The sequence below is a fragment of the Ascaphus truei genome, chromosome 3, assembly GCF_040206685.1.
Source record: "Ascaphus truei isolate aAscTru1 chromosome 3, aAscTru1.hap1, whole genome shotgun sequence".
NCBI classification, from domain to species: domain Eukaryota; kingdom Metazoa; phylum Chordata; class Amphibia; order Anura; family Ascaphidae; genus Ascaphus; species Ascaphus truei.
In genome coordinates this window covers 29,037,224-29,058,193 of record NC_134485.1, presented here as the reverse complement: position 1 = coordinate 29,058,193, position 20,970 = coordinate 29,037,224, and the positions used below count along the sequence as shown (strand labels likewise).

Sequence of the window (20,970 nt, the reverse complement as noted above, 5' to 3'; positions counted from 1 at the left end):
ACCTCTCTCTGTCCGCTTTCTGCTCAATGCTGTTTCTTCCTCTCCTTGGCCCCATCCTCGGGCTCCTGACACCTCCTCCTGATTGGCTGCTGCTGGGTAATGCAGCCAATCAGAATGGAGGAATCTGCCCAGCCCCCTAACAAGAGCCCTGCTCTCTCTCTGCTCCCCCAAGCCGGTAAGGTCAGTATGTCCAGAGAGGTAGTACCAGACACATACATGTCCAGAGAGGTAGTACCAGACACATACATGTCCGGTATTACCTCTAATTTTTTTACTGGTCGATGTTCAGATACAGGACAGTCCGGTTCAATACTGGACACTTGACAACCCTATAAACTGCACATCTACTCCCTATAAAGCCATTAAATGTTCCTTTTTCTCTGATGTTATCCAGTTTGAATAGGCTATCGATGCAGTTGATAAAAGGATGTCACAAGGTTGCCATTTGATAAGGTGTTAGCTGAGAAACTAGTGTCTGAACACATACAGTATCATATTCTCTGATTAAACTCTCCAGACTTCATTTGTGTGACACATCTAGCCTGTTAGAAAATGTTCCAGGACCCTCAACATCGCAATATGTTCAGTAGTGCCAAGACAAAGGTGTCTGCCCAGGAAGGTCAAATGAGCAGAGAATGTGCTATTACAATGGTAGGCAACAAGAAAAAGAGGCCACGGTGCAATTAGCTTCAAAAATCCATTCACTTTCACAGGTATTCCTTTAACCTCCATCCAGCAGAATGACAGCATGTACAGCTTAACGTGGGAGCAGAGGGGGAGCCACGAGTGGACAGCTCAAAGAGTTCACCAGTGTGTTTTAAACCAAGGTTTGGATAAATGGCAGTAATGTTGCAAGGCACATCTAATAATAACATCTTACAGTTACAAAGTGAAGTTCAAACCTTTGCAGTTGTACAGTTGCAGATTTTTCCACCTGTAAACATGCAGCAGCATTACACAGATCTCCCTCTATGCCTTGTACATGCTAAATGCCTGCTCCATCGTATCACGGACTGTAGGAGCGGGTCAGTGAGTAAAGGCCGGACTTTGAAAACAATGACTATATACTATGATTATATACACTATTGTAAACAAAGTGTAGCCATGCCATCTGTGGCTACTAGTTTGCTTCCCTCCTGGCAGTAAGCCCTGGTACAATCAGGTTGCCAGTAGTTGCTATGGAGTTTTCCCCCTCCGAGGAACTGCACTTGAGTGACAGCGGGAGGCGGTGACATCAGGACTGGGCATGACCAATCATGGGACTGACCTGTTGCCCTCCTCCTGCCTGTACTTAAGGGCAGTGCCACCCCAAATTCAGCAGTGCCTTCCTCCACTTGAGGAAGGAAGGTCACACATTAGTGAGGCTGATTATTGGGCCTGATCTGGTCCTCTTCCCTCCGGGGGAGAGTGAGTGTGGACCATGCCTCTGCCTCTGCTAGGGAGGCAGGGAAGAGTTGGGACTGCTGCGGGTGCCCTTGGCCTGTAGTGAAGGTCCAGGGACCATCCTAAAGTGGTAGCTGAGAAACTGCATCGCGCAGAACTCTGCCTTGTTACTGTGCTGTACAGTGAAGACAATAAACCGTTCCTGTTTGCATATACCTCCGGCCTGGTGTGTGATCTTACTAGGGGGAGAGGTAATCGGTTCTACCGTGGGAGATCATCCAGTTCCCTGGAGCCTACAGCAGATAGAGGCGCTGCACTGCTAAAGAGATATGTGGGGTATGAACCCCAGAAGCCTGTTCCTGTGTCTCCACTATCACCGGCGGACGACTCAGCCCTTGTGTTACCAGCAGGTATTATGCACCGCATACGTAGTAATGGCCAAATCTCCCCCGGGGTGGGGGAAACACCGTTACATAAGTAGCATTTTATTTTGAATGTACTGCAAGCTAATAGGCTCACCGGCAAAAGCGACTAAACGCTGGACATGCTGCATTAAAAATAAAGCTGTGGTTGGTTTGCACAGGTTGTTACGACCAATGAGCTACTTTAAAAATTGCCACAGTATAGTGCACTTTGTACCACTAGATGGCAGTACAACAAAGGTAACTAAAGGTTATATTTTAGCAGCAAAAGTAAGCAGTGTTCTGGCTACATGGTTCGACATACCTTTGGAGGGGTTTCATTACGTTTTTGCGCTAATGATTTTATATATATATATATATATATATATATATATATATATATATATATATATATATATATATATATATTTAAGGTGGGTAAAAAAAAAGTGACAAAAACCCTCCACAGTAAAGCATATAGCAAATGAGCAAATGGAAATATTACTGTATGCTCATTTGCATGTCTTAGACAGGTCTGCAACCCCGCCTTTCACCATTATCACCCAGCACACAGTGCTTCAACTGCAGCAAGGGATTCTGGGAAATGACATGCAAATGAGCACACAGTGCCACCTTTTGCTTCAAAACCATATAACATGGTCCCCTGTAAGCTTTTGCTTGCTGCATTTCACAGCTTTGAGCAGTCTGGGTTAAAATGCATAGCCCACACCCATCCGTTTCAACCTTAATGGGTCTCATCAGTGTGGGGTTGGTTATACTGGCTTTGCAAAATGAAGCTTAGGATAGGTTTCACCACACTTAGTTAAGTTATGGTGTGCTCATTTGCAGGTCATTTCCCAGAATCCCTTGCTGCAGTGGAAGCACTGTGTGCTGGGTGATAATGGTGAAAGGCGGGGTTGCAGACCTGTCTAAGACATGCAAATGAGCATACAGTAATATTTCCATTTGCTATATGCTTTACTGTGGAGGGTTGTCACTTTTTTTTAAGGCCTTTCCCTGCAGTATACACAGCATGCACAAACTACAGTGACTCAGGGGATCTACCTTGGACCTGGGGGGGAATCTGGCCTAGTCCAGGGGAGCACTGATCCCTGGACATTACCTTCACCCTCTCTGTCCGGATCACGACTGACGCGTGCGCAAAATGTATCTATCTCTCTCCGTGTTTCCAGGAGCCCTATTGGTCCTCCCGCAACACATATGCAGCCGCCCCATAGGATGCCGGGGCTTGTAGTCCCCTTCCTTAGCATTGTCATATGGGCCACCGTACTCCTCTTTCACTGCGCATGCTCAGGCTTGCAAGGATCGCCGGGTGCTTGCTGCGCATGCGCCAACCTCCTAAACATGGCGGCGCCCTTAACCGCTGTTCGCCGTGGGTCTCCGGCGACCCACTTGCCCGCAGTACCTGTGCCGGGTCCGCCTGCCATTCCGGCGCCACCCGACACCTGCCTGAGTCCCCACGGAGCCATCCCCCTCTCGCGCAGCCCGGAGGTAGGAGGGGGACCTGGCTACACAAGTATAAACCAACCTCACACTGATGATACCCATCAAGGTTGAAACATGTCTGTGAGTGGTTTGACTTGCTTTGCTAGTCCCATGCTGTGCTTAAAAGCTGTGTGACCGGTGATGCATTTGCTTAAATGCGATCCATGTGAATGGATTTCCCAAGGCAAAAGGTGACACATTGTGTGCTCATTTGCATGTCATTTCCCAGAATCCCTTGCTGCAGTGGGAGCACTGTATGCTAGGTGATAATGGTTGAAAGGCAGGGTTGCAATTTTTTTGAATGCTTAATTCGTACTAGTTAGCGTAACTCTGGAATATCTAGTGGGGAAAGAGTAGGTGCTCTGAACAGTTTGGTGATTAAAGAAGCCTTTTATGCCTCTGTACTGACCTTTGCAAACCATGAATGTCCCAGGTAAACCAGAAGATAAATATGTGCTGCTACTTATGAACTGTGTGTCAGCCTTTTCCAGTGAGTACACAGAGACATCAAGGTTAAGAAAAACAACCCAACCAATAGGAACTTCTGGCTAAATCCATGCTGGATATGCTTATGCATTTGGCTTTACAAATGGTTCCTGTGTAACAGCTGGTAATACTTCAGTAATGATACTGCCATGGGGAAAGAGAATCAGATTACAGCCCTTCCAGCACAGGTTATTATCCTTTGCTTCCTGAAATGATGTTTTAAGTGTAATGAAGATTTGTGTTGTTTGTACTCTGAGAAACGCACAAATAAACTTAAATTAAGAACTCGTCCAGGGTCATTAGCCGGCTTCTTATAGCATAGTAATTAGCAAGTAAACTCATTTGACATTACTTAGTTATCCTACCATTTCACATGCAGCTGCCTTCCGAAAAGTATTATAATAAGCCTGCATTCCTGCATTACTAAAATGTGAGCTTCTGGTGTCAAATAATGTTAAACAACTACTGGTACTAACTTGGAAATACAGTATATTTTCTGTGCAGTTTAAAAAAAAAAAAAAAGAAACATGACGTTATAGCCTAAACTTAAAGCTGGTACAGTTAAATAATATCGTGCCGATAAAAATCTGTTCTTTTCCACAAAAGGTTTATTTTGTTTGGGAACCCCGAAATGTCACCGATTTCAGTCCTCGGATGTTGATATTTCTGTGAGTAAAGATGAATAAAGAGACAGAACCCAAGAATAGAAAAGAACATTTTCATAGACGATTGTTTTGCAGTCTATACCAAAAGGAAGAAAGTAAAAATCATTCATCGTACAAAAAAAAACCGTGGGTGGTGTTTTTCCTTAATTGATCTCAGGATGGAAAGGAATAACACTTTAACCATTTGAGTGCTGCATGGGCGTACGAGTCCCAAAGCAGTGCAGACTTTACAGGACTGGCGTTGGCCACCCCTGCTTTACAGAATCATTTACTGTGTGCCGTTTGCTGTCCTGTTTCACGCTTAGGCTTTAGGGCATAGGTGGCTAACTCCAGTCCTCAAGGGCCATCAAGAGGTCAGGTTTTAACGATATCCCTCAGTGGCTCAGTCATTGACTGTCATTGTCATTGACTGAGCCATCTGTGCTGAAGCAGGGATATCCTTCAAACCTGACCTGTTGGTGGCCCTTGAAGACTGGAGTTCGCTACCCCTGCTCTTGTGTGTTACATTTGAAAAGCTCTCGAGGGTTGAGACATGACAACCGTGAAAAAGGTGGGGATGGTGTTACATGACTAAGGGCCTCATGCAGAGAGCAGCGCTATTTAAAATCTCGCCATTTTCCGGAGAAAATCGCGCAAAAAACAGCTGAAAATGGAGAGGTAGGAAAAACGCGCCATTTTTTTTTTTCTATTTAAAATCTCGCCGCGCGGCTGGCGAGAAACTACATCTCGCCAGTCTGAAAAATATCCGAATTCAGAAAGGCGCTCTCGCCATCTAGCGGCTGTTTTTGGCGCGATTTTCTTCAATTTTCTCCGCCAACTAGAGTTGGCAAGAAGCAGGAGCTCGCCGGCTATAGGGAAAAGAAAAAAAATTCGCGATTTTTTTTTTCTTCCCTTTCAGCTGCGCGCATCTCCTCATTTACAATTCTCCACGTGCAGTAATGCTAAAAATAGCGGATTTCGCCCATTTCTGCATATGGAGAATAAAACTCTCCATGTAACCTACTTTTTATTCCCCTCTCCAATTTTAAATAGCGCTGCTCTCTGCATGAGGCCCTAAGTGCTTTTAATGCACTGAAACGCCAAAATATGTTGATATTGATAAGTGGAACTGCGCCTTTAACCTTTGTCATAGCCAAAGAGTTCAGCAACACACTACTTTTTGAAGGTATATAAAAAATAAAAAACTGCTTTAACTCTGTGACACTGGAGCTTTAAAACACTGGAATACTTTGCAGCAAATAACACATAGAAAGGTTGTAAGATTTCTCACCAGGCAGTTTCAGTGTTGTGCTGTGAAAGTGTGATCACATTCTATAAAAGTGCAACTGAAGTGTTCGAAGTCAATCAAGGCTACAACATGAAGCTATGCTGTTTCCAATGGAAGTAACGCCTGTTTTCTGCTGAATGTTTTCAATGATGAACGTTAGCTCAGCGCCTGCATTTAAACACTTGTTTTCCCAGCATTCCAACCGTGGCCCAGTTAGCAAAGCTGACGTCACAAAGCAGAGGACAGTCTTGCAGCATGTGTGCTAACTTCAATACAGCAAGACGCGACGTTGGCACAACCATGTAATAAATATACATTACATACTGTGCTATGCATGTTACTTTGTATCAATAGAACCATTTAGGACAATCAACCCTCACAGATGTCATTATTCTCTCTATTGGACGTGGAAATGAGCATTATCCCCCATCGCTAGAAAACTATCGTGAAGGATTCGAGTGCATAAAATTGGGGCCTTTCTTGGACTATCATTCCCTTCATCTGTGAGGGATGTTTCTCTTAAATATATTATTCCCCTAGTGCACCTGAGATTGAGCGGGCGCCACATTCTGTTGTGTCTACTTTATCTCAAGCCTTCTAATACCATGGTCCAAGAGAACCGAGCAGAATTCCTTAACCCATTCACTGCCGGAGTGGCCTTGCAACGCATTGCAGCCCTGTTCACTAAGAACAAAAGGCATCCCATGTTGGGAAGTAGTCATGCTCAATATGGTTTTAAGCTGCAGCTTGACCAGTGTGAGAATGAACATGAATGGCTGTTTTAGGCGTGTCATTGGAAGGCAGCTCTAGTCATCTTTAGCATTAGTAATATCATATACCTCAGACTTCCAACTACTGTATTTAACATTTGTATTTAAATCATATTTTAAGCCTCAAATTAACTTGTCTGATTCAGCGGTCTTCTACAGCTCTAGTGACCCCACACAATCTCTTTCCCATTACATAAGCCAGGCATATTGTTCCCTTTCCCATTAATACAGTTCCTGAACCTAGAACTGCGTTAATTCTCAGGGACAACCAATAATTCTGCACATGTGAAAACACTGGGATGCATCAATCCACAATGATCTTATAATCTAATGGGCAGATGATGATGTTAAATGAGTTCAACTATTTACCTTACACTATGTACCGAAATAAATGTCTCACTTTAAATGTGCGCATCTGCTTTCATAGCCAAGGATCGCACAGGAATTCTATACTGCCACATCGTATATATACCTTATTGCAGTATTTATGGAATGGATTGGAAACCTGTAGGATTTGATCCTAATTGTCCATCACTAGTCAAGATTCTATATCACTCCACCATATAGCATTCACTTGCAATATGTAACAGGCATCTTCAAGCAGGGCACATAACTGGTCTATGGCAGTCAGCTTTTCACACCTCACAAAAGCTCTCAAGAACAGACATTTGAGGTCTTCATAGATAAGGTTATCAATAGATTGCAATCATTTCGATAGAGACCGTATTCTGCAAAGGAAAATTACAAAATCACATAAGGCATTGAGAAAGAAGAGAAAATGTGTCCCAGTTTGTCACAATTACTTCGAGCTATTCTGGAAGCCATACAAAAGCACATGTATTAAATATTACTGTGCAGTTGTCATTATTCTATTACATGTGTGACCGCAACTACAGCACTTATGGTACCTGTAATATAACCCCATTGTGCCATTTATGACAACATTATAAAAGCTTCCACTTACTGTATTTTCAACTATGTCATAATGTGTCAAATTATATAGCAGGTGTAAGATGGGTGAATGCCTCTCCTTTTATTACAATTTCAGTACATAGGTAAGTTATGGTGGGTAAAAAAAAAAGTGACAAAAACCCTTCACAGTACAGTGTACAGCAAATAAAAATATAATATATGTGAGCACATTCACATGTCTCATACAGGTCTGCAACCCTGCCTTCCCCCATTATCTCTTAGCATACAATGCTTCCACTGCAGCCAGGGATTCTGGGAAATGACATGCAAATGAGCTCACAGTGTCACCTTTTACTTCATGTCCATTTTAACATGGACCCCTATAAGCTTATGCCTGCCGTATTACACAGCTTTTCAGCACAGCCTGGGTTAAAGAAGAGACCCCAAAGGTTGAAACAGTTGTCTGTGAGGAGGGTTACTGGCTCTGCTCTTCTTTACCCAGGCTGTGCTGAAAAGCTGTGTAATGTGCATATGCTTATACGGTCTGTGTTAAAATGGGCATGAAGCAAAAGGTGACACTGGGTGCTCATTTGCATGTCATTTCCCAGAATCCCTGGCTGCAGTGGAAGCTTTGTATGCCAAGAGATAATGCTGAAAAGCAGGGTTGCAGACCCGTCTGAGACATGTTAACGTGCGCACAAATTATATTTTGTTGTTGCAGTATATATGTACCAATTCAGATCTTAAAAGTAAAGGGTAATTTTTTACGCAAAAGGTGTGTAGTGTTCACTGGGTGTACATCAAAGGAAAAGGTCAACAACATGTAGACACACAATACAATTTGTATTAGGCAGTTTGAAGATGAAAATAACAACAAAACGAAAAACAGGTAGCAAAGAGAATTGTAAGAAATACATTTTAAGCAGCAAAAAAAAACACAATGAAGTACAGCATCCTAACATTCACCACGTGGGACTACACAGGAAAATGAAGCCATGCAGGCTTTTCTAAGTCACGAAACACGACATAAAGTGTTTTCTTTACAGAAAGAAATTGAAAACAGTACGGGCAATTTTCAAGGCAAAACATTCACACGCGGGAGGAAAAAAGGTAACAGAGCCTGCAGATGAACTCACGCGCGCTGCCTGTCACTGCTGTGCTTGTAGGCTAATTACAGTGGTGCAGTCATGAATTTCAGGTGTGTTTCTGCAGTTCCTGTTCTTTTAGTCACTGTCTCCAACTTCTAAGCTAACAGGCTTTAGTTACAGTAGTCGACTGTGTGAAAAGTATCTCAGAAGTAGGATAATAGCATTTTCTAAGGAGAAGACCCTCTGATGATTTTTATGAAAGCATACCATTTTTAGGGTGAGTTTTTAATACAACCATACAATTATCAATAGAAAAATTATAGGTTAAAAAATAGTCATGTATTATTACTTTGTTTAGACAACTTCTAATGTGACCAGGATTAGGTTAAAAAACAGCAGGATTAAAGCTACCCAAACATTTGGGGAAATCACCTGATACATACCTTGTTAAATTCAGTGTTTTGACCTGTATTCCTAGTAACTGTAGGGTAGGGGTAGGCTACTCCCAACTCCCAGTCCTCAAGAGCTATCAACAGGTTAGGTTTTCAGGATTTCAGTCAAAGACTGCACCACCTGTGCTGAAGCAGGGATATCCTGAAAACCTGACCTGTTGGTAGCCCTTGAGGACGGAATTTAGTCACCCCTGCTATAGACCCTTCACTGCCAGAGGGGTTCGCGGCACTTTGCAAGACAACTGCCGTGTAGCCAGTGGTATATTTTTGCAGCCATTTGCCTTTAAAAATATACCACAGATATGAGTACCTGGTAAGTCACACAATTTCTTTGTAGCCGTAACGCCCATGTGAATTAGCCGCACAAAATCAGCGGTCGAAATGCAGAGGGTTAGCACGACTTTATTTACAAAAACAACAGTATCACTACTTTTTACTTACATCCTTTCAGGGCCACTTGTTTTTTTTTTTTTTTTTTTTTAAGAAATTGGAATTTCAGAAAAATGTTTACCCTTTCAGCTTTCATACCACAATATTGTATACCTATTTTTCTTACTAAAAGCGATTTTCCCCAATTTTAAATATATGCAAGTACAACTCAACTTCTTGGTGAGCCAATTTAACCACTTTTTATTGTGTGTTGCTCACCAAACAAGTGTGACCAGTGTATCCCAAGCAGCTGATCACAGCCTGTGCTGGGGTGGCTGGATGCAGTGCGTGCCTTTGCACTGGATGCAGTGGTAGCAGAGGCAGGAGGAGGGGTTAAGAGAAACTGGAAGGATTTGAAGTTTTTTCTCCCTTCCCCTCCCTGAGCTTAGATCACATCTGTTCCCCCTGCCGCCTGTGATCGGATTCAATGACTGCACATTCAAAGTGAATGAGGCTGTTTACAGAGGCAGCACCCCTGTCACACTCACTCACACACAGGGAGAGAGAGAAGGAAACACAACTCCTGCAGGACCAGCTTGCCTTGGATTCCCCCCAAATTTGCTAATTTACCCTTTTCTGAACCCTACATTTATTACAGGGGTCTAACACTCTGTTTGGAGACCATGTGCAAGTAACCCAGACCCCCACCCCCCTCACTGACTGCTTGGGATTTTACCCCCCAAACTTGCTGGGGAGCCCGAGCTTCCTTCCTAGCCCTGGATTGCATACTCCGGATTGCATACTCCGGATTATGGATTGTAAAGTGATTGAGTGAGATCTGCTCACTCCAGGCTGTTTGCAGAAAGGGGTTTTTATTATTTTTTTGGTGATCACCCTGTTGGACCCTCTGTCTCCCCCCAGGATGCCGGCTGCAGCTGGGGACGGGCTGAGCGATTCCCCCAGCGGGTTTCTGGCTGGGGACAAGCCGCCTCCCCTCCCCCTGGAGGAGACTTTCCTGCCGGCCGGTGTGAGCTCCGTGTCCCGGGAGAGGCTGCGCAGCTTCCAGCACAGCAAGAGGGTGGGGAGCTACCTCATCGGCAGCAAGCTGGGAGAGGGCTCCTTCGCCAAGGTCAGGGAGGGACTGCACGTGGTGACCGGGGAACAGGTAACTCCACTCTCTTACCTACCTGGCCATTGTGATATGCAGTGTGTGTGTGTGTGTGTGTGTGTGTGTGTGTGTGTGTGTGTGTGTGTGTGTGTGTGTGTGTGTGTGTGTGTGTGTGTGTGTGTGTGTGTGTGTGTGTGTGTGTGTGTGTGTGTGTGTGTGTGTGTGTGTGTGTGTGTGTGCGCCCAGGGTGGGCTGTGCAGATCTGGGCTGACACCTGATGATGAGGAAGCTCACACCTTTCTCGGGCAGGGAGGTGCAAAGATGTAGGGATATATAGCTGTAATTTTATATGCATACATACACGAAGTAGAGTTTTTTTTAATATATATATATTTCTCTCTCATAGACACACTCTCTCTGGAAGTAGGGGGGGGGGGTTATATAAAATATACATATATACACATACACACACACTCTCTCTGGAAGTAGGGGGGGGGGGGGGTTATATAAAATATACATATATACACATACACACACACACTCTCTCTGGAAGTAGAGGAGGGTGCTACAGCCCTATACAATGTTACATTATGGTAATGCCATTTCTTACACGCAGAGGCGCCCAACTCCAGTCCTGAAGCCCCCCGAACAGGTCAGGTTTTCAGGATATCCAGCTTCAGCACAGGTGTCTCAATCGGGCTCAGTCTGAACCCCTGATGAGCCACTCCTGCTGAAGCAGGGACTGATTGAGCCACCTGTGCTGAAGCAAAGATGTCCTGAACACCTGACCTGTTGGGGGTGGGGGGGGGGGGGGTGTGGGGAAGGGCTGGAGTTGAGCACCCCTGTCCTTTTGTTTTTGTTCTGGATGATCAGGGATAAATGGTGTTTAGACACATTGCGGGTTATCTGTCAAAGTCTCCCAGCTGCAAATCTGGTTAAACAATAAGTACTGCGCCGGGTGTTTGTCGCGCTGCGCTGGATACGTTTGCGCATCACTAATAAACCATAACAATAATTTACCAGAGCGATAAATTCTAGTTGGTTTCAATGGGAATAATGTTTCTTGATGCATTTGGTGCAGCTGTTTTGCAGCGGGAAGGCTTTGATAAATTAATGTGGGGCTATATATATATATATATATATATATAAACACAAACGTGGTGCGATTATGCGATTAAAACAAATGTATCGGAGAAAAAATACTTTTGATTTAAATGGGTTTTTGATTTGATTTTTAAAGGTGCCTATGGAGTGTGTAGATTTTATTTATTTTTTGTACCACATTGCCCCACTTTTGCTGTGATATTGTTATTGAAAAATTCCCCCAACATCATATTGAACTTTTCAAGGGAAAATCTCTCTGTAATATGTATTTCGGATTCCGATGGTCACCCTATGTATAGCAGGAAGTGCATTTTCCCTCTTTGATGGGTGAGAGGTGCATATTCACAACTGCAAATAAAAACTCCACATGTGGTGCTTTGGCATGTCGCAGACAGCTCTACCCCCTATTCAGGACTGGGTAAACCTGGCGAACAGCAGCACATCATATGTTGCTGTCACATAGTAAAGTAGAAACAGCAGTATACCAATATACAGTATACATTTGGGTACCTCCAGAAATGTGACTCACTATATTACTTATTCATTGACATCTTACAAAAACATTATTTTATTCTCTGATTTGTTGAAAATGATCAGCATTCAGCGAGCTCCCCTTGTAGCACTCCCCTGTTCATGGACATTGTGTTAGTGCTGTTCTGATTTCCTAGAGCGCTCCTTGCAGATTCTGTAATGTGGAAAAAAAAAATCTTTTGCATATTAAATATTTTATGCATTTAAACAATTTTTCTCCCAGAAATCTTGTTTTATGTTCTGGCATAAAATACTAATGGTTTAGTACAGGGGTTCTCGACCACAGTCCGCAAGACACCCTCCCCAACAGGTCAGGTTTTAAGGCTATCCCAACTTCAGCACAGGTGGCTCGAAACAACAGGTGAGCCACTTGTGCTGAAGCTGGGATATTGTTAACCTGACCTGTTGGGGGGAGGGGACTGGCGTTGGGAACCCCTTGTTCAGTCCGTTCTCACCTGTAGGATTGCAGATGTGCAAATGTTATTAAATGTGCTCGACTTTTTGTGAACATGGCAGCGTTGTGACCGACCTGAATTGGGGAAATTAACAGTTAATACTTGTCCAAAAAATAAAAAAAGTGGGCACATATTGTACATTTTCGCAAAAAAAGTTCAGCGAGAGGGGGGGGGGGGTGGAAGGGACAAAATGTTGTTGACGAACTTTATCGAAGATTTGTGATCCAGGCAGTGTGATCACCTGACTCCAGATTATAACTGAGCTCGGTCAAATCTGCTTTTGTAGCTCACATTGCCTCGGAAAGTATTGGTATCGGGTACATGTTCCAACTTCAGTTTTCAGAACAGTTGTTTTTGTTCTGTCCTGGTGCATAAATACTTATTGAATTTAAAGTTTTTTTTTCTCCTTTTAAAAGAATTAAACAATGTAAGTCAAAATAAATAACTAAAAAAATTAAGTGGGACTGCAGTGACTTGTCAGGTATGTCCCCAGGAATGTCTGGGCTTCTAGCTGGGGCTCCCTGGCTTTGCAGTGCGGTTGATAAACTTCTTGTCCTACAGTAAATCATCCTAAACACAGCTTGTCACTTGACGATGTGAATCCACTTTCACAACTAACAAAAGAAAATACACCCGATTTTTAGCATTACAAATCGTGAGAAATCCACCAGTATCTAGTAACCCGGTTGGAAAATTGGCATGGTATTAAACTGTGCATTGACGGAAGTCAAATAAATTGGGTTGCACCAGAGCTCTACAACTGGTGTACTTGTAAGTTAATTATGTGATCTGGTAGCTCTGGAGAACTAGTTAAAGAGCCCTGGTTTACAATATAATGCTTTTTAGCTTCCTATTGGGCTCCAATACTCCATCAAACCTGTGATGCACAACGCATACTGTATGATCAGATTCCCCGCCGTATATTGAAAATCGCCGGAAAGCGGATCCGGCGATTTTCAGTACTGCGCATGCGCAAACCGGCATTTTTGCCGTTCTGCGCATGTGCGACCTATGCGCTGCGCGCGCAACCTGTGGTCTGCGCATGCGCGCCGGGCGCACCCATCCGTTCTGCGCATGCGCGATTTCAGATTCAACATGATGTCCCCTTCTCGGTGCCAGCGTATCAGCAGAGCGCCGAGAAGCGGGGCCCTGCTGTAACACATAATGGGAAGAAGTGCTTCAGACACAAAAGTAACATTTAGGAAAGGGAGTGTCTGCCCCGAAGAGCTTACAATCTAATTGAACTCTATACTCCATATGCAAAGTGTTTATTATAGTCGTCGCCCCCCCCCCAAACTACTATAAAATAGCTAACAATGTTTAGTACACTCAATGTCTCAAGTGAGATATAGCATATCATCATAAAAAATGATTTACCTTACTAGTGAATAATTTTATAAGACATCTACGACCAGGGTTGTGTCCGTCTATAAACTTTCCAGATGTCTTATTTAAAGTTATATCCTGAGAGCATCTCCGGGATTGAGTCTGTGGATCGCAGGAAAAGCTCAAGTGCTTTAAAACGTTCAATCCTTGTTATTTGTTGAAGTGTTGCAGATTTGCCGGCTGTTCAGGTCACCTCACTATTAATCCTGCACCTGGGAGAACTTCATTGCTGTTGCTCATACAGATCCATTCTTTGGTGTCTTGTGGAAAATGTAAGCTAATGCATTAATAGGGGCAACACATTCATTGGGGGGGGGGGGGAGGAGAAGGGGGGTGTCACTCACAGTATTATAGGCTTATGGGGGAGGTTGTTACCTACAGATGCGCAGCTCTTAAGATGTGACTGCCTGTCTGAATGTCTTTTTGGTCACTTATAGCAGGGGTGCACAAACTTGCCCCCCTCCTTACCATGTCTCCAGCGGCAAATAATGCCACGTTAAGTGAAGTTGCAGAGACCTCACGCGATCCCATGGCATTTTATTTAAATGTCTTGGGGAAGAGCGGGTGCCTCTGCAACTGCCGCGCCCCCCTGACTTATAGGAATCCATTTTAAAGTGAATAAAAAGTAACAGTGTGAGCGCATTTGCATGTCATCACCCAGAATCCTTTGCTGCAGTGGAAGCACGGTATGCTGTACAATTATGGGGTAAGGCTGGCTTGTGGCCTTGGTTCAGACATGAAATGGTTAATGACTGAAGAAGGAAAAAGGGATTCCCCCTCTTTGCCAATGGAGAGGCATGTAGAGACTACAGCAGCTCCCAGATATACTCCTGTTGATGTTGCCCCAGTGTGGATTTTGCCATTTTATTTTAAGGAACATGTGAGTAGTATTTACTACTGATTTGTGGAAACTGCTATACGATTGCGTGTGTTCTTGTCTTTCTACTTGGGTCGATACCACGCTCCCCCATTTGTTGAGGCCTATCCACAAGGAATGAATAATGTTAAGTACTCCCATGCTGCCGCTTATTCTCGCTCCACCCTACCACGAAGCACACAGCTGTTTTCCATGCAGACCTTTCGGGAAAAGCTTGATCCTGACCTCTCCTGATATAGCCCTTTAAAGTCCAGCGATTTCACGAACTGTGAGGGGATTAGTAGCCATATTAATTGAAGGCTTTGATTCAGTACATAGGGAAAAAACCCCAACGGATCCAAACATGGTGGGTGCATGCCGCTCCTTTCAAAATGGTGGATGGCGCTCTAGCAGGAAAGAACCATGCAGCTGATTATGACAGATCAATTGTGATCATTCTTCCTAGTATTGTACATGTTATTAAGAATTGTAATCAGTGTTAGGACCTGTGAATTATGGTCATGGCTTTGAGGGGCTCACAGGCTTACAATGCTTTGGCCAAAGTGTTAAACTAAATGACCCTTTTTTTCACGAGATATATATAGATATAGATATAGATAGATATTTCACTGTGTATTTTTGCCATTGGGTGTAGCACTGGGCTCTGTTTGTGTTTGTTTGAAGCGAGAATCCCTGCAGAATCGCTCCATGGACTTTAATAGAGAACAGTACCTTGTGGCCCTCAAATACTGTGTGAGAAAAGTCAAATAGACATGTAAAGTCTTTTTAATGATGCCGACATAATGCTCAACGTTTTGGGGAAATCCTGAACACGTACGTGTTTATCACCTGAAAGGATTTCACTGAAACCTTGAGCATTATCTCTGCACCAATAAAAAGATTTGAAATATCTATTTGGCTTCAGTCACACAGTTTTTGAGTGCCACAGTGTACTGTTCTCCATTTAGGTATAACCCCCCCCCGCCCCCAATTTACAAATTGGTGAGTCGAAGAAGGAAAAAAAAGAGCGATGGTAACAGGCACACTATTGTACATTAGGATGAAGAAATCTTCTGCACCTTTCAAGCAGCGGTCCAAGCTGCTGTGTTTTTTGTTTTTTAATAATTTCCCCCCCCTTTATTATGCGCATCAATACAATCCACACTATAAGTAATTAGCTAAGTTGCTGATCGATCCGTTCTCCTGTGATCGATCGACAAAGATTTTGCCCGGGGGTTCACTAAATGGCTGTCAGTGCAGCAGAAGAGGAACAAAGATGCAAAGAAATGTGGGGAAGATCATGTGACCAGGCAGTCCCTAAATACAATTTGGTGCACTGCAAGAGAGAGGGTAGGGTTCAAAAAGGGGTGTGCCAGAGCATGTTTCAGAAAAAGAAGGGGATGTGCATTTGTAATTGGTTGCTATAGAAACAAAAAATGCTTGTTACATCATAATACATTACAAATGTCATTCAGAGTTGTTTAAAAAAAATAAAATGCTAGTATTTTCTCATAGTACAGAGCTGATTTATTTAGAGGGGGGAAAAAAACAAGTAGGATATTGCTTGGCCTGCAGCTTTAAAAGTCCGAAACGTTGCTTCCCATGGTTTAACGATAAGGTTCTGAGAAGGTATCCTGTCACTAGCTGGCAGAACTCATGCAGGTTGTGGTCTTTACTTGTGGGGCTTTGTTGAAGATATCTGCATGTGAAATACTTGCTGCATAGCACAGTCATTTAACCCTTTGGGCATCACAGGCTGTAGTCATCACATCATGGGGACTGGCACTCTGGAGTCTCCGTTGACATAGTGACTACATCATGCCCAGCGGAGGCTTTTCTTTGCCGCTTAGATCGCGTCCTGTGTTCCCATGGAGAGCATGATGCCATCTGTCCAGTGAGGGAACGCAAAATGGCCCCCGGCGGTCACGTGAACGCACTGTGCCGGAGGGGCCGTGGCGCTCTCGGGCACCATGACCCACCCGGCACTCAAAGGGTTAAAGATGACACTGACTATCTGCTCAAATGGTCTGGTCACAAGAAACTGTTACATGTCTTCAGTTTCTTGTTGATCAGTTTCTTGCGTGATGTGTATCTGGAAGAAATAAATGTACGTTTTTATCCCTACCGATGTTGGCCCCTCTTTATTGCGGGACAGTTCTGTAGATGTATCGGGTACTTTTGGAGATCAAACCGTTTCTTATCTATCTCTGTGCACAGTTATCCCGTACTGTGGCAGATACAGTGAGCAGCCGCCATTCTACATACTGTAAGTGTGTCACAAACCCAGTCCTTCTTCCGAAATGATTTTCTCTTCCACAAGAACATCTCGGGCGACCCGATACATGAAACCATGGAAAAAAGGATTTATTTCGAATGCTGCCGTCTTTTTGTGTTATCAGAGAGAAATCAGAAAAACCGTAGGAAGTTAAATATGCAAATGTATGGTTCAGTCGTATTTATAAACTGTAAGTAAATGCAGAATGTGTCCCAGATGACTCTCAGACTGACCGCATTGAGGACGCGGCCAGACCAGTTGTACAGTAAGTACTCCAAATGGTAAGAAATATCCCATAAAGTAGATTTTAAAAGGATATATTTCCTTAAGGCAATAATGCAAGCCATAAAGGCTGTGTCCTCTGGAGTATAACTCCTTCCAGCACCGTTCATCTGGAATGAATTTTGGATGAATTATAGATGTATGAACTTATATGTTCATTATTGTGCAAGTAAAATCTTTGTGCAATAGCTGGAATTGCTTATGTATATTGATATTTAAGGCAGAGTTGCATGTTTCCACCCCACACCCCCAGAGAGTGAAGCAACCCCCCCCCCCCCCCAAACTAAACATTATTAAGGCCACATGGCATGGTTACAGCTGCAGACCCCACAGTTTGTCCCTTATGGCCTTTAAACCTCACAGACACCAATAGAGAAATCCTTTCCTTCTGCGAGGAACATCAGCATCCCAGAAATGTTCTAGCTCGCTTGGGATATTCCCATATCATTATGTAACGGAAAATATTCATTTGCTGGATGGCAGAACTATATGTCTAAGTGTTTTAACATCTGTGAAATGTTCATATTTGTTATTTTATTGCTCATTTGATATTTTCCCAAGATAACAAAATATATCTTTGTAAACACTTTTTTAAAATAGATTCTAAAAATGGGGCACATGGAACTTGTCTGGTGGAATGATTAATAATAGTCTCTTCCTTATTACGAGATGTGTACAGAACAGATCCGATCAACAGTTTGTAACATTGATAGTGATGGGCTCCTGGCTCTCACAAAGGCAGAAGAAGGTGTTTCTTATTATGCCCTGAAAGAAAGGCACTTAAGCCTGGGCAGTTTCTTTTTCACCTGGATTCACAGAACATAAGTGGTGTCATCTTCTTTTCAACAATCACACTTAGAAAGTGCTTTTCGATTTGCTATTAAATATACATGTTCTGTACTTTCTTTTACTCTTTGGGCTGCACTGTTCTTTCTTGTTATGAGATTCAGGAAAGAAAAGGGACAAACGACAAGTGGAACACACACACTCACACTCACACACACGTGCCCAGGACATACTTGAAAACAAGAGGTAACTCTAAATGTATTACTTCCCGGTAAAACATTTGATAAATAAATGTATATTATGCACCATAATTAACATTGACTCCTGTGGGTACTTTGTAATCCGAGTATCACTAGGAAGTGTGTGTGTGTTCCCATGTGGCTCCCCTGTGCTAGTTGGGGATGCCCAGCTGTGTTTTGCAGGCTGTCTTCAGTCACCAAGCCACAAATGTTGGAGGTGTACAAAATGCAGTGACCACGAACTGTAATACTTTACAAAAAGTTTCCCACTGACCCCTGAGCAAGTCTTAGCCGTGGTATGCGTGACGCAAAGTCCAGACCTACATTACCACATTTCCAGACTCTCAAAAAAGTATTTAAAATACAGTTCTGTTTTTTTTTTCCTTTCTTCTTTATTAAATAAGACAGCAAAATGTAATATATCACCAAGTTTTACCCTATTAAACCTATTGAGAAACCCAACAGGCTTCGCCTTGACACTTGAAAACAGCCATGGAAATGATGCAGCCCATACAATGTTTCATGTAGTTCTGCTTCTCTTGGCGGATACATTTCGCACCTATGAGTCCAAGAGTAGTAACCCTGTTATATAACTTAGGATAGCTGTTCACGTATGAGCAGCGTTACTTATAAGAAGCACGATGAATCTCTTCCTCGTCATTTCGTTCATGATTAATTCTGTCATCCCCAGTTGTTGGCTAACGCATATTTATCCTGGCTCACACTGTGGGTTTTTTTTCTCTCTTCCCCAGAGATTTATGAAACACATTTTTTGATGCACAGACTCTTAATTCGTATCGGCGGATGTAAGATACAATAATGTACAACCGCTGGGATAAATGTTTTACCGTGTTTTCTACAAGGCAGGTAATCTAATTGATCTTTGCAGTGGAAGAATTAATTTCATTATCTTCCATGAAGGAGCGTGTACTATATACAATAAAGTAATATAATAATATGTATGTGAGGAGCACAATATAAAATTAAGCCACAAAATAGATTCAATTGTTGGTGACCTTTCGATGCCTTAGGCCAGGGGGCGCGTTTTTTTTGGGGGGGGGGGGCGTGGGCGGTTGCAGAGGCCCCTTGCTCTTCCCCAAGGCATTTAAATTAAATGCCGGGGAGATCGCGCTGTAACCAACTTACCGGGCTTCAGAAGCCTTGTTGTGCTGCGGCGTCAAATGACGCAGCGGGGCCATGTGACATCACATGTCATGTGACATCACTCGCAGCGTCATTTGACGCCAGTAAAAAAGTAAGGGGGGCGCGAGCACTTGCGGAAGTAGACTGGGGCGAAGCTCCAAAGGTTTGCGCTCCCCTGTGGTTCTCAACTTCAGTCCTCAAGACCCCCCAACAGGTCAGGTTTTTAAGAATGTCCCAGCTTCGGCACAGGTGGCTCCGTCTTTGATTGAGCCACCTGTGCTGAATCAGGGAGCCACTGATTGAGCCACCTGTGCTGAAGCTGGGATATCCTGAAAACCTGACCGGTTGGGGGGGTTCTTAAGGACTGGAGTTGAGAACCCCAGCCTAAGGGATAGGCGATTGATCCGAAAGGCATTTCTAGCACCAGAAGGGGAATACGCATGGGCTCATACATTTGCATGCTCTTGCCTACTAAAATCCAGGTGAGGGTCCCTATTCAACACGCCGTGAAGCCCCTTCTCTGTGCTGGAGAAGACTTGAGTCCTATTTATTTGTATGGAGTTGATCTCTTCTCCAGCGCTGGGAAGCGGGTTCACGGCATATTAAGTAGAGGCTAAAATTGGAAAAACCTGTTGTACTAGCGCCCTCAGAACTATCAATCAATGTCCCTGAATCGCAGTCATTACATTCGTTAATGCTGTACTGCGTACACTTAATCACATCTGTATGAGGTGCTTGTTGATGTGGGGGAAATAAAATACTTAATACAGTAACTGCTCGAGGGGAAATGTTTGGGAGGATTTTTGTTTTACTTACCCGTGCCGGGGTGTGACCCGTCCAGGTCCAATGTCACAGCATTTTCGGGAATTCAAAATGCCTACAGCAATGTGCAGCATCCCCCTGACAATGAAAGGGATTGGGCGTCCGCTAAGAAGCTGGTTATCTTGGGTGCAAAATCCATGTTCTTAAATCTAATTATTTCTCCCAGCCCCACCCCCCTTCCCTCACTACCAAGGAAGACTCCCCTGATTTGTACCTCCTCCCTCTGCCCCCCCAAAAAGAAGGGATTTAGTGTATATATACCTACTGCTTTGTTTGAGCCAGAATACTACAGTGGTTTCAAAATAGATTTTAAAATCTTCAGGGGTATTATTTTGTAAGATGAAAGGGAAAGTGGATGGTAAGGGCATTATATATGCAAACATTTTTTTTTTAGACTGGCTTACGTTTAACTGGCCCCTTTAGCTGCCTGTTCTTATTAGTAAGGACACTTAGGATGTTATAAACCATTGTTGCTCAACGCCAGTCTTCAAGCCCCCCCCCCCCCCCCCAACAGGTCAGGTTTTCAGGATATCCCAGCTTCAGCACAGGTGGCTCAGTGGAAGATTGAGCCACCGGTGCAGAAGCTGGGACGGATTGAGCCACCTGTACTGAAGCAGGGATACCCTGAAAACCTGATGGGGTGGGGCCCTGAGGACTGGAGTTGAGCCCCCGTGTTATAAAGCC

The 20,970-nt window shown here is 43.6% G+C and overlaps 1 protein-coding gene across 3 annotated transcripts in view; it reads left to right on the top strand.

The window, feature by feature from the left end:
* Nucleotides 1–20,970, top strand: part of HUNK (hormonally up-regulated Neu-associated kinase) — an 83,576-nt gene that overhangs the window by 6,671 nt on the left and 55,935 nt on the right. For 2 of the 3 annotated variants that reach the window (XM_075593896.1, XM_075593894.1), the window contains exon 2: nucleotides 10,221–10,464. In XM_075593896.1, the coding sequence (XP_075450011.1) occupies nucleotides 10,221–10,464 (244 nt within the window). Of the gene's footprint in view, nucleotides 1–8,665; nucleotides 8,756–10,220; nucleotides 10,465–20,970 lie in introns of those variants that run through there. The other variant, XM_075593897.1, reaches the window with a different exon arrangement.